This window comes from Trichomycterus rosablanca, chromosome 15 (assembly GCF_030014385.1).
Source record: "Trichomycterus rosablanca isolate fTriRos1 chromosome 15, fTriRos1.hap1, whole genome shotgun sequence".
NCBI classification, from domain to species: Eukaryota; Metazoa; Chordata; class Actinopteri; order Siluriformes; family Trichomycteridae; genus Trichomycterus; species Trichomycterus rosablanca.
Genome location: NC_086002.1, coordinates 16,266,416 through 16,280,223, shown reverse-complemented (window position 1 = coordinate 16,280,223; position 13,808 = coordinate 16,266,416). Strand labels below are relative to the sequence as shown.

The window sequence follows — 13,808 nt, the reverse complement described above, 5'->3', positions numbered from 1 at the left end:
TAGATAGATAGATAGATAGATATTGTATATAAATATATAAATAATGCAGGTCATTCATTTTAAACATCAGACAAGCTCAAAGAAGTGCTTATATATACAGTGTATCACAAAAGTGAGTACACCTCTCACATTTCTGCAAATATTTGATTATATCTTTTCATGGGACGACACTGTAGACATGAAACTTGGATATAACTTAGAGTAGTCAGTGTACAACTTGTATAGCAGTGTAGATTAACTGTCTTCTGAAAATAACTCAACACACAGCCATTAATGTCTAAATGGCTGGCAACATAAGTGAGTACACCCCACAGTGAACATGTCCAAATTGTGCCCAAAGTGTCAATATTTTGTGTGACCACCATTATTATCACTGCCTTAACCCTCCCGGGCATGGAATTCACCAGAGCTGCACAGGTTGCTACTGGAATCCTCTTCCACTCCTCCATGATGACATCACGGAGCTGGTGGATGTTAGACACCTTGAACTCCTCCACCTTCCACTTGAGGATGCGCCACAGGTGCTCAATTGGGTTTAGTCCATCACCTTTACCTTCAGCTTCCTCAGCAAGGCAGTTGTCATCTTGGAGGTTGTGTTTGGGGTCGTTATCCTGTTGGAAAACTGCCATGAGGACCAGTTTTCGAAGGGAGGGGATCATGCTCTGTTTCAGAATGTCACAGTACATGTTGGAATTCATGTTTCCCTCAATGAACTGCAGTTCCCCAGTGCCAGCAACACTCATGCAGCCCAAGACCATGATGCTACCACCACCATGCTTGACTGTAGGCAAGATACAGTTGTCTTGGTACTTCTCACCAGGGCGCCACCACACATGCTGGACACCATCTGAACCAAACAAGTTTATCTTGGTCTCGTCAGACCACAGGGCATTCCAGTAATCCATGTTCTTGGACTGCTTGTCTTCAGCAAACTGTTTGCTGGCTTTCTTGTGCGTCAGCTTCCTTCTGGGATGACGACCATGCAGACCGAGTTGATGCAGTGTGCGGCGTATGGTCTGAGCACTGACAGGCTGACCTCCCACGTCTTCAACCTCTGCAGCAATGCTGGCAGCACTCATGTGTCTATTTTTTAAAGCCAACCTCTGGATATGACGCCGAACACGTGGACTCAACTTCTTTGGTCGACCCTGGCGAAGCCTGTTCCGAGTGGAACCTGTCCTGGAAAACCGCTGTATGACCTTGGCCACCATGCTGTAGCTCAGTTTCAGGGTGTTAGCAATCTTCTTATAGCCCAGGCCATCTTTGTGGAGAGCAACAATTCTATTTCTCACATCCTCAGAGAGTTCTTTGCCATGAGGTGCCATGTTGAATATCCAGTGGCCAGTATGAGAGAATTGTACCCAAAACACCAAATTTAACAGCCCTGCTCCCCATTTACACCTGGGACCTTGACACATGACACCAGGGAGGGACAACGACACATTTGGGCACAATTTGGACATGTTCACTGTGGGGTGTACTCACTTATGTTGCCAGCTATTTAGACATTAATGGCTGTGTGTTAAGTTATTTTCAGAAGACAGTAAATCTACACTGCTATACAAGCTGTACACTGACTACTCTAAGTTATATCCAAGTTTCATGTCTATAGTGTTGTCCCATGAAAAGATATAATGAAATATTTGCAGAAATGTGAGAGGTGTACTCACTTTTGTGATACACTGTATATACATATCTGAATTAATCGTTTTTGTGCACGCAAACTTCAAGTTAAGAAGTACTTAGTGAGTTACGAATGGGTCAAACTACTCATAATTTATGAACTACTTTAAGTACTATTGCAATTGCAATTGCAATATACAATCTCCGGGACTGGCCTGGACACCTGTGCAAGTTGGGGGATGGGCGCGTGTTAATCTGGCTCTCAGATTGGGTGTTGTGCAAATGGCGGCAGATTCACAATCGAGAATTGGAAATTACAATATTGGGAGATAAAAGTTTTAAATAAAAAATGAGTAAAGAAAGTGCAGGTGTATAAGTTTCAAGTTTCAAGTTTCAAGTTTATTTGTCATTTGTACAAATGTTAGTAGCAGTTGTACATTGAAATGTGTGTTGGGAGGCTCGGGGACTCTACGAGTATGCTATAACAAAAGTACAAATAAAATAACAATATAATACAATATAATAGACAGTCTTATATATGTATATAAAAAATAAACAAGGAAGAAAAATATAGAAAAATATATGTGAAAAGAAATTGCAGTTAAAGTGCAGATTTGCATTGTAATCATGTATAAGAGGGTACAATTAACCAATCAACAACCTACCATGCTTTTTGCAATGTATAACAATGTTAGTCAGGCCCTGGTGACCTAGACATTGGATTAAGATGGAGGGGAAAGTGCAATGCTAAAATTAATGTATTTTGGGCCCACAAGTAGCAGTAGGTAAAGTAACTAAATCTAAATGACTGTATAGAACTTTGCTATACTGCAGCTCATGGCATGAAGAATTACAGTGGTTTAATTGAGAAACTGAGCACCACATATAACACATCTTCACCTCCATTATTAAACCACCAATTGAGAAAGATATTTTGAAAGAATGGTGATAGAACTTTAACTTTAAATCACTGAAGATCTCTTTGCAGATTGTGGATGCCCAACACCTTATTACAACACTATGTTGGGTTCTCTGTTGTTTTTATCCTAACATTAGTAAAAAATCATAATGACACAGCCAATATTCTCGATTATGCTTAAACATTTTATATGTTTAACTTGTATGCGAGACTTGAATATTGAGAAACTAATTGGCATAAAGTATCCAAACCTATATGCACATCTGGGCACGTTTCTTGATTTTACGTAGTTTCTTAACTTAGCTCATAACATTTTTCTTGCCCTAATTTTTAGTCTAGCACAAAACAAAATAAAATTATACTAAACATGTCTCATCTGACAAGAGTAAACATTTATTTTTCCTAGCACAATCTCTTTAAATGATTACATTCGTATTTGGCTGTTTAAATAGCAATAAAGGTTTTATAATGTCAGAGTTCTAAAACAAGCTCTAACTAGACATATAAATGTTTGAAGGTGAAAAATACATTGAAGTTCTGCAACTGCACAACTTTTCCCTAATATTAAAAATGCCAAACCTGATTGTTGTTTTAGTAATAAAAAACCTTTGTTACATCTGTCCTTAGAAGGATATTAAAGCTGAACTGAACTCATTAGTAGGTATCATTTCTCCTTGTAAGTTCCAACTTCTAACAGGATCTGTACACTAATGAAAGAAGATGTTGAGTGATTTTGGTTTCATTTGGGAAAAAGTATAAGGTGAAACTGTGAGAGTGAACATTTTTCTTTTTAATATTAAAATAACTTTTTCCCAATTTGTCTTTGCATGAATTGTTTTTTAAAGCTTTGATCATTTAGAAAAATAGAATAAAAACTCCTCTGTTTTACATCCATTAGGCAACAGGCCAAGGAGTCTCTTATGATAAAAGAGAATTAAAATAATCTTGTGGAACATCTTTCCATACAAAACTATGGCTACGATTTAAACAAATGAGGCTCTGATCTACCAAAGGCATTTAAATACTGGTTTGGCTTGGACTACTACATCAACTAGCAATTCACTGTGTAACTGTAATACTAGAAGCGTAGCATTTTAACATGCATTTATTGCTTTAGAAAGTTGGATTATGATCTGAGAAGAAAAGCAATGTAGACTTGACATTAAGTTAAACCTTGGACAATACTCTGAGATGACAGAAGAGAAGGAGATCAAATTTCTTTTGCAAATTGCAAGTGCATTGGAATCGTGAGTATAGAAATCAGTTAGTTTAAACAGTATTACTAAATACTGTATACTTCAGTTTTTAAAGGTTTCTATTACTACTTACGGCTTTTAATTGGCTCTTGGTGCATAGCTGTAGTATCTTTTTTTACCTTCCCCTTTGTGTTATCTAGCTCCCAAAAACGAGGGCAAGATAATGATACCATAACTCATTACAGACTCTCAATCAAATCAATCATTGCACTCAATCAAACCCAGGAACAACTGAGAGCAGCTAACTAGCTTATCTGTAGGCCTCTGGGTTGTGGCAGAAAAGCAAAGTAATCAACAGAAATCCCTGCAGGCATGGGAATATTATCTCTGTCCTCTCCTATAAAATGAACTTCGATATATATTTCCATACCTGCTATGAATCTGATATCAATACGGATCCGTTACTGACATCCCTACTGTTAACTCTCCAAGCCTTTGCTGCCAAGTTATGCAAAACATCACAGGCATGATGGCGGCAGCTTTAAGATGATTTGTGTCCTGTATCCACTTGAGTTCATGGCATAAAATACGTCAGAGGATCAGTCGATCGGAAAATATGTCAGCACTGATACAGATATGACAAAAATATGACATCCATAGATGTCTACAGATTTGGAATTGTACTCATTTGTTTCATGTAAACACTGACTACCTGAAAAACTTCATATACAAATGTCATAATTAATAATTACATTTCTTTTCCTTGCATGTGTCCAATTTATTAGTGGTAATTACTTCTACATGGATGTAAGAGATGGAGATAAGGTTCTTAATGCTGAAGAAATTATTTTAATAACAAGGTTTACTGAATGAGATGGGGAGAATAATATAAATAGCAGTGGTCTTTGTACATACGAAATAAAAACAGTTTATTTAAAAAAAATACTTGTAAGTGATATACACAGTGAATTTGTAAAGAATTCAGACCCCTAAACTTTTTTACATTTTGAATTTACTACGCTTTAAAAGTGAGTCTTACCTCCCTTACTAAAGTCTTTCTTGCCCAGATTATATAACTTATTGAGGCCACTGTGGTACTGGGAACAGTCACAAAGACTTAGATATTGTTTTATATACTTAACTTTTGTCTGACAATGCAGTGTAAATTGTGGGCATATAATATCACTTTTCTACATATAAACCATTAACTACGGTTTTTGAACCACTAAAACAATAAAAGTGTTTTTTTTGTGTTGTAATGAAAACATATAAGCATTTCATTCATACAACAAAATAACCTTAAACATTCACAAGCTTCATTGGTATAAACTATACACTTTCTACTACAATATCCAACTTTGTATACAAAGTTTTCCCCACAGATCTAATTAGCTACACAGTCTCTGTGACTGAAGCTCTTGCACTTTGGTGGCCACATAGTAGACCTTTTTTGTGCCACTACATAGTCACAGTATCTCTTCTATTTGAGGTAAAAAGTTGAGGCAAACTAGCAAAATGGCCACCATTTGTATGTCATTGTTTTGTTCATTATGTTTTATGTACATTTGTTGATTTTGTAAACAGTTTGTAAACTTTTGTAAGGCAGTTTATTCAGTTTCAATACAATTACATGAAATTAAATTAAATAAATTAAAAGTAAACAGTTTTATTTGTTTTTGGTTTTATTTGTCTGGCACTAAACAATGAGCAAGTCACTGTAATTTGATCAAAACTTGTAGTTAAAGTAATTCAGGTGTGATCTCAGAGCTGGAAAATCAGTGAATACTACAGTGCAGTAAATCAGCTTTGCTTTACTTATGACTTCCACTGGGCAAAACGTGGCACACTGAAAGCTCTGCCAAACCAGAGATCTCAACCAGCAAACACAAAGCTAGTATTCATCTTAAATAGCAGTTCGAATTCTGTCCAAAACCCTGGCTGTGCTCCAAATCACACACTTACATACTGTGCACATGCAGAATAAAAAGGTGTATCCAGGAGCCTGTTTCTCATCTGCCTATGATTGTGATTTGGAATAAGGCAGGCTGTAAAGATGATTAAGTACACATATATGTTCATGTAAAATTGTGCACTAATAAAATCATATATATATATATGATACAATTTTGCTATGCATACACCATAAAAAGTTTACATGTATATGGTACCATACTGTACATTTTTACTCTTATTGCTTGTTTTACACTGTAAGTTAATGTTGTATGTATACAAGAAGATGTTGTTGTCTGATGTGAGCTGCTATAACAAAGAAATATCCTGCAAAGGATCAATAAAGAATCTATCTATCTATCTATCTATCTATCTATCTATCTATCTATCTATCTATCTATCTATCCATATCTATATATATATATATATATATATATATATACAGTGGGGCCAAAAAGTATTTAGTCAGCCACTGATTGTGCAAGTTCTCCCACTTAGAAAGATGAGAGAGGTCTATAATTTTCATCATAGGTACACTTCAACTATGACAGACAAAATGAGAAAAAAAATCCAGGAAATCACATTGTAGGATTTTTAAAGAATTTATTTGTAAATTTTGGTGGAAAATAAGTATTTGGTCACCCACAAACAAGCAAGATTTCTGGCTCTCACAGACCTGTAACTTCTTCTTTAAGAAGCTCTTCTGTCCTCCACTCGTTACCTGTATTAATGGCACCTGTTTGCCCTCGTTATCTGTATAAAAGACACCTGTCCACAGCCTCAAACAGTCAGACTCCAAACTCGAAGGACACCAGGAAGGAAATTGTAGACCTGCATCAGGCTGGGAAGAGTGAATCTACAATAGGCAAACAGGTTGGTGTGAATAAATCAACTGTGGGAGCAATTTAAAGAAAATGGAAGACATACAAGACCATTGATAATCTCCCTCGATCTGGGGCACCACGCAAGATCTCATCCCGTGGGGTCAAAATGATAATGAGAACGGTGAGCAAAAATCCCAGAACTACACGGAGGGACCTGATGAATGACCTGCAGAGAGCTGGGACCAAAGTAACAAAGGCTACCATCAGTAACACACTACGCTGAGAGGGACTCAAATCGTGCAGTGTCAGGCGTGTCCCCCTGCTTAAGCCAGTACATGTCCAGGCCCGTCTGAAGTTTGCCAGAGAGCATATGGATGATCCAGAAGAGGATTGGGAGAATATCATGTGGTCAGATGAAACCAAAATGGAACTTTTTGGTAAAAACTCAACTCGTCGTGTTTGGAGGAAGAAGAATGCTGAGTTGCATCCCAAGAACACCATACCTACTGTGAAGCATGGGGGTGGAAACATCATGCTTTGGGGCTGAACGGGGCCATGTATCGTGAGATTTTAAGCCAAAACCTCCTTCCATCAGTGAGAGCATTGAAGATGGAACGTGGCTGGGTCTTCCAGCATGACAATGATCCCAAACACACCTCTCGGGCAACGAAGGAGTGGCTCCGTAAAAAGCATTTCAAGGTCCTGGAGTGGCCTAGCCAGTCTCCAGACCTCAACCCCATAGAAAATTTGTGGAGGGAGTTGAAAGTCCATGTTGCCCAGCAACAGCCCCAAAACATCACATGGAGGAATGGGCCAAAATACCAGCTACAGTGTATGCAAACCTGGTGAAGACTTACAGGAAACGTTTGACCTCTGTCATTGCCAACAAAGGTTATATTACAAAGTATGGAGTTGAACTTTTGTTATTGACCAAATACTTATTATCCACCATAATTTACAAACAAATTCTTTAAAAATCCTACAATGTGATTTCCTGGATTTGTTTTTTCTCATTTTGTCTGTCATAGTTGAAGTGTACCTATGATGAAAATTACAGACCTCTCTCATCTTTCTAAGTAGGAGAACTTGCACAATCAGTGGCTGACTAAATACTTTTTGGCCCCACTGTATATACAGTATATATATATATCTTTGTCCTAAGGTCTAAATAAGTACACATTAAATAAAACAGTGGTTACTTTGTTATGGTTGAAAAAAAAAAAACTGTTACCTTATATGCTAAAAAGAATTTTCTCTAGATATCTAGATGTATTCTCTGAAATCTATTACTGAAAAGTAAAAAATAAAATGTATATCTGCAGGTCAGGACTTTAAAAATCACATGCTACTTTTGCTTTGTAGAGTAAAATACACAAACATTTGGGCAGTCTCAAAAGCATGAATAAAGTTAACTTCCTCTGACAGACTTTCTTTAAAAGATTCTCAATTTAATTATTTATCTGTGCAAAAAGTAATCCATCTTTCTGTCAAAATGTATTTTACTAAATCACTTGAGATCAGCTCATTTAGGCTGCATGGCTGAGGAAACAGTTCTGGCTGTACACTCTCATACACTTCACAGGTGTTGCTACTTATTTTGTGTATTTACAGGACGTGCAATGTGGTGAACAGGAGGCTAATTGCACTGATTACTGAAACAACTTGGGTGACATTACATGTGTATAATCCATTAATTGAGATATAGAGAACCTGAAGGGCCAACAAGGAAAACCATGAGCAAACAGTTCAATGTTTCAACAGAACCGCTACTCTCTAAAGATTACAGGTTGCTAAATGCAGGCTATTCATGTCCATTTCAGAGGCTGAAGGGTCTTTAGGATAAATTCATTCATAAGGCTATTTTTGTTGCTTTGGATTGTTCCACAAGGCATGTCAAATGTTTATATTAAAACAGTTATATGGTTATGTGTTACAAAAGAACAAAATGGGACAATTAAGCATTTTTTTATCCTTGGGAAGTAAAGTATGAAACCAGTGACGTGTAATGGTTGTAATGTCACTTCCAAGGAAGTGTTGTATTGATAGAGTGAGACTTAAAATAGCTGTTAAACTGGTAGGGTATTACTAGAAATTTATTGTATTTATTTGATGAAATTGGTTTATTTATTACAGAAGTTCAAAATTAATTGCAGAGTTCAACACGTAAAGACAAAGCATTACTGTTAAAGCCGGACAGGGCATTACTGATGAAGTAATGGTAGTACTGGTGCAATAGAACAGGGTGGTACTAGTAAAGTGGTACAGGGCATTACTGATGAAAGAGGAGAGAGTGGTACTAGTGAAGTAGGACAGGGTAGTACAGGTTAAGTAGGACAGGTTGGTACTACTGGAGTAAGACAGGGAATTACTTATAAAGTAGAACAGGGTGGTACTAGTGAAGCAGGACAGGGTAGTACTGGTTAAGTGGAACAGGATAGTACTGGTGAAATAGGACAGGATGTTACTATTGAAGTAAGACAGGGCATTACTGATAGAGTAGAACAGGGTGGTACTAGTGAAGTAGGACAGGGTGGTACTGGTTAAGTGGAACAGGATAGTATTGGTGAGGTGGGACAGGGTGGTACTAGTGTAGTAGGACAGGGTGGTACTGGTGAAGTAGGACAGGGTGGTACAGGTAAAGTAGAACACGGTGTTACTAGTGATGCAGGACAGGGTAGTACTGGTGACATAGGATAGAGTGAAGTAGGACAGAGTCATACTGGCTAATTTTAAAACTAACACAAAAAACAGAATAAACCAGACAGAGAAAACGTTTTCTGTTCAATTGTAATTCAAAGTACTGTTTAGTTTTTATGTTTTTTAAATTTTTGGAAAAATAAATATATTTGCAGGCACATGCAAAAAGTGAGGGGAGTATGTCATCTTGGGAACAAACCTTTGCAGAAAATGTCGTTTAGGATTAATTTCTGAAGAGGGTGTAATAAATTTTATTAAAAATACCAAAGCATAGCATTTCAGCAGGAGTGTACAAACTTTTATGATGGCCTAGAATGAAAAAAATCCAGATCTTTCAGTAAGAAAAGACTCGGGCTTGTGCGGGTTTAGTGACCTGCAGTCAGCTCTGTAGGCCCGGAGGGAAAAAGCCTTTTCTCTGCCAAGAAACCGAGGTCAAGTGAGGAAAACGAAAATAAAAGAATATACAGAGAAATCAGCTAAACTAAGAAAAACGACTGAAACAGTTAAAAAAAAAGAATTGCCTATATCTGAAGACATGTCGAGGACATGAGCGTTTCTAAAAAGCATTTCTGTTTAAAGTCCTGCTACGAAAAGAAGTTTTGAGCCAAAAACTAAAAACTTCTTTCTCGGTCGGAGGAACACCGAGCGCTTATAGACGCACTGCGGGTCCCGCACACACGCAGCACTTAGTCATGATGTAGCCTACCGTAAAGTAAAATCACATAATAATAATCATAAAAATAATAATAATCAAAAGACATCAGGGCTTTAAACTTAAAATAGCCTAAATTAGCCATTTAACCTGCATGTTAAAAAAACAAACTATACTAAAAATAAATAAATAGTATGAAGAAAAGTGCGTCCATGTTTTGATTAGTCGATATAATTTTGACACTCCCAAGAAATGCAATAATTAACAAATAATTCGATTGCATTTAAAAGCACTGTAAAAGTTTTGTGTAATTGGAGCTTTATTCATACAAGTAAATATATATTAATTCCAAATCACATTTCCAGAAAGCGCAATAAAAAATGTAGTATAAATACTCACGCGCCCAGTCAAACTGGAGTTTGTACCCGACAAGCTGCATTGTACAAGAATGCATTGTAGTTAATATTAAAAGGCGCCACCCTAAAAATGTAATCAGTGAAAATTAAACTGATATATATATATATATATATATATATATATATATATATATATATATATATATATATTTACTTGAACAAGACTGAATTACACTTAAAAACGCAGCAACTAAATTAGTATGTGCAGTTAGATATATATGCGTGATAACTGATTTTCACGTTGTGGTCTGCTCGCTACAGATATTAACACAAGTCCATTATTTAACAAAAAACGTCGGATGAAAACGTAAAAATTACGTGGATGTGTCGCTTGTAACCGACATTATAAGGGTAGAGGTAAATATGCATTATACTTAAGTTTCACTTTCAAAATGCATAATTCATGTTGCAAAAGTTGCAATTAGTATTTATAAGTGCATTTTATATTTATACATATGCAAGTTGACCCAGACAAGTAATTTTAAACTTTGCAGCAGCTGTGATGTACATTTTTGTGTTGTAGGCCGCAGGCTCCAGCACAAGGCCACATACAGTATTTTCACGTATTTTAAAAATCTAAAAACCTAAAAACAAACAAATATATAGTAACTAATGCACAGAAAAATAAGAATAGTATAATAATCACACAACAATACGAAGTTATCCTTATTTTTACATGAGTGTTGACCAATTGTTAGTTCAGATGCCAAGTTCGGCCTATGGTCGTATGTTCTTCTATTGAATCAGAAATTCATGTCTGTAACTGCGCATTATATACATTAATAAGTAAATACATTAATAAAAATTTTAAAAATATAAAGAAAATATGTAAATAGTCATTTATTAATTAATTTCGCTGGAAACCATGTTTGTCCACTTAACATGATTGTACTCGGAGAAAAAGTGAATGAAGGCTTCTAACATTTACGATTTATTAAGAAAATGTGGCCAGTCCGACTTTAAAGTCTTGGCTTTTTGTAAGGCTATAAGGTGACCTTACTTATAATAAGAAATCAAGGCCTCGGCAAATTCATACTGTCTTTAATTTAAATTTTGAGATACACCTATAATTATGCTTAAAATAATAAAGGCAAGTGTATTCTGGCTGACTGTGATGTTTTTCGATATTAAATTTAGATGCGGTCATTTTAGCATGTGTCTATTGGATAATAATAATAATAATAATAATAATAATAATAATAATAACGCGTATTACGTTCATTAATTAATTATTGGGTGCTGACCAGTTAACTGACCTTACTTAGAAAATATTTTTCCAGGCCTTGGCAAGTTCATATCATCTTTGGGTTATTACACTTTTAAGATATATTTAATTTAGATTTTTCAAAAAATATATATATACGTGTCGTAGCAGACGTTGCGTGCAAGAGGTTTTAACTTGGCTGCAAACTATACACCGCATGAAACAAATGTTAAATTTCACAACGACTGTAAATCATTTGCAAATGACAAAAATAGGATGGAGAGTCCAATCTCTGTCCAGTTCCTCGACATGCCCAAATGCTATCAGCAACGTGCAAACAGCGTAAGTTGTTATGGTAATGAGTTAAAATAAGTTGAAGTAAATTGTACTTGGTATTATCTGGTTCTAGAGAAAGCACTGTAAGTATAAATTAAATTTTCAGCCAAAACTGGGACTGAAAATCTGCCAGTAAAAAATACAGAATACTTTAGACTGTATTTGTGTCAATGCAATTGATTACAATTAAAATTCTCATATTACCCTGCAAAACTGAACAATGCAACAAAGACTTGTATATGTGTGTACATAAAAAGCACTTAAAATGTGGAATAGTGTAACATTTAAAAAACTGAAAATACATTAATTTTGGAGTGCGGTCTTAAACCCCTGGCGTGCTGAGCCTGACAGCCACTTACACTAACAATCCGTGGACAAACATCAAAGTTAATAAACTTCATTTACAAGAAATAATCAACATAAAACAGGATTTATTCATATATAAAAGTATTTTAATGCCTGGCTCGAAACGAAAGCAACCAGTGTAATTTTTCAGACATCTTCTGCAGAGTTGTTTATATAAAATGGGCTACATATCAAACCTCATGTCTGCCACTCTATCAAAACAGAGCAGCCGGAGATCATTAAACTGGCCTACTATTTACACATAGCCTACTATTTATTAGCCCATGATAGAGCACGATTTAATCTGGAAGCGCCATTTTCTCCTCGTAGCCATGTGCAGTGAAACGAAGCAGATCCGGAGCTGGAAAGATGCCACACTGGAGCACAGGGACTGACTGACTGACTGACTGGAGCAAACCGCGCAGGGAGGGGAAAAGCGCGGTAGAGTAAAGACACCCCCCACACCTCCCCAAAAAATCAACAGTTAACGAGCAACACCGAGATCAAGCGCAAGTTCAACAGCAACGCACATGAGCATGAAAAGCAAAGCAAGCAGAGGAAGCGAATAGATGTGGTTCTTTACCTGTGTCAGGCAGTATGGAGAGTACATGGTGAGCTCGGAATTAAACATTGGAGCGCGTTTGCGGAGCTGAATGCAAGTTCGCCGTGTCGAGTCGCATAGCAATAACTCTCAGTGCGTCCCGCCCCCTCCTGTTTCTGCCCCCTCCCTTCCTCCTACTACCTCAGTTTCTACCCCCTCCCTCCTTTCTACTGCCCCTACATGTGCTCCTGATAAAACCCCGCCTAGAAGCCAGAAAGTGAAAGCGTCTAAAACTTCTATCCATTTCCCGCCTTTCCTCTCCGCACCAAAACATCAAATATACTCTTTTGGCTCTTTGTTTCTGGGAAGGGGGGGATTATTGGTAGAAGGAAATAAGTAAAATTTTGGTTGATGGGGATTATTGGTAGAAGGAAATAAGTAAACTGGGCGTCTAATATTAGGGTTTACAATAAACCATAACTGTTAGATTGCAGTTTACCGTGACACACATGTCCCATACAAGTACACAAATCTGAGTTCATTTTACGTTTGATGTTTATTGTGGATTTTCTCAATATATGATGGGTCAAAAACATTTTCTAAACCACTTATCCTAATCAGGGTCACGCAGGGTGCTGTAGCCTGCTCCAGATCTCAGTGGGCACAAGGTACACAGAAACACCCTGGACAGGGTGCCAGTCCATCGCAGACAAACAAACAAATTCAAGCCCACACACACACACATCTAAGGGCAATTTCTAATATCTCCAATTTACCTGTCTGCTTTGGCCAGTCATTACCAATCATGCCTGGCTAGATGCACAGCTGGCCAATAGCAGGGCTGAGATTCAAACCCAGATCTAATAGACAGCTGCACCACCCAAGAGCTTGTGCATACATTACTGTGGGAAGAAACCAAAGCACCCAGAGAAAAACCTTGGTGACACAGGGAGAACATGCAAACTCCACACAGAAATGCCCAGAACTTTCTTGCTGTGAGACAACAGCTCTACTCACTGCGCCACTGTGCTGTCAAAGCATTTTACTTTTATGTAAAAAAAAAAGTTTTTGTCTAGTATACAATATAAAGGATTTGGTAAAACCC

The 13,808-nt window shown here is 36.9% G+C and overlaps 1 protein-coding gene across 11 annotated transcripts in view; it reads right to left on the bottom strand.

The window, feature by feature from the left end:
* Positions 1-13,808, bottom strand: part of LOC134329629 (nuclear factor 1 X-type-like) — a 141,073-nt gene that overhangs the window by 112,274 nt on the left and 14,991 nt on the right. Inside the window, exon 1 of one of the 11 annotated variants that reach the window (XM_063010922.1) lies at positions 12,746-12,816. The exons of the other annotated variants lie outside the window; for them this stretch is intronic. Coding sequence (XP_062866992.1) covers positions 12,746-12,793 — 48 coding nt within the window. The 5' untranslated portion in view covers positions 12,794-12,816. Of the gene's footprint in view, positions 1-12,745; positions 12,817-13,808 lie in introns of those variants that run through there. 11 annotated transcript variants of the gene reach the window in all.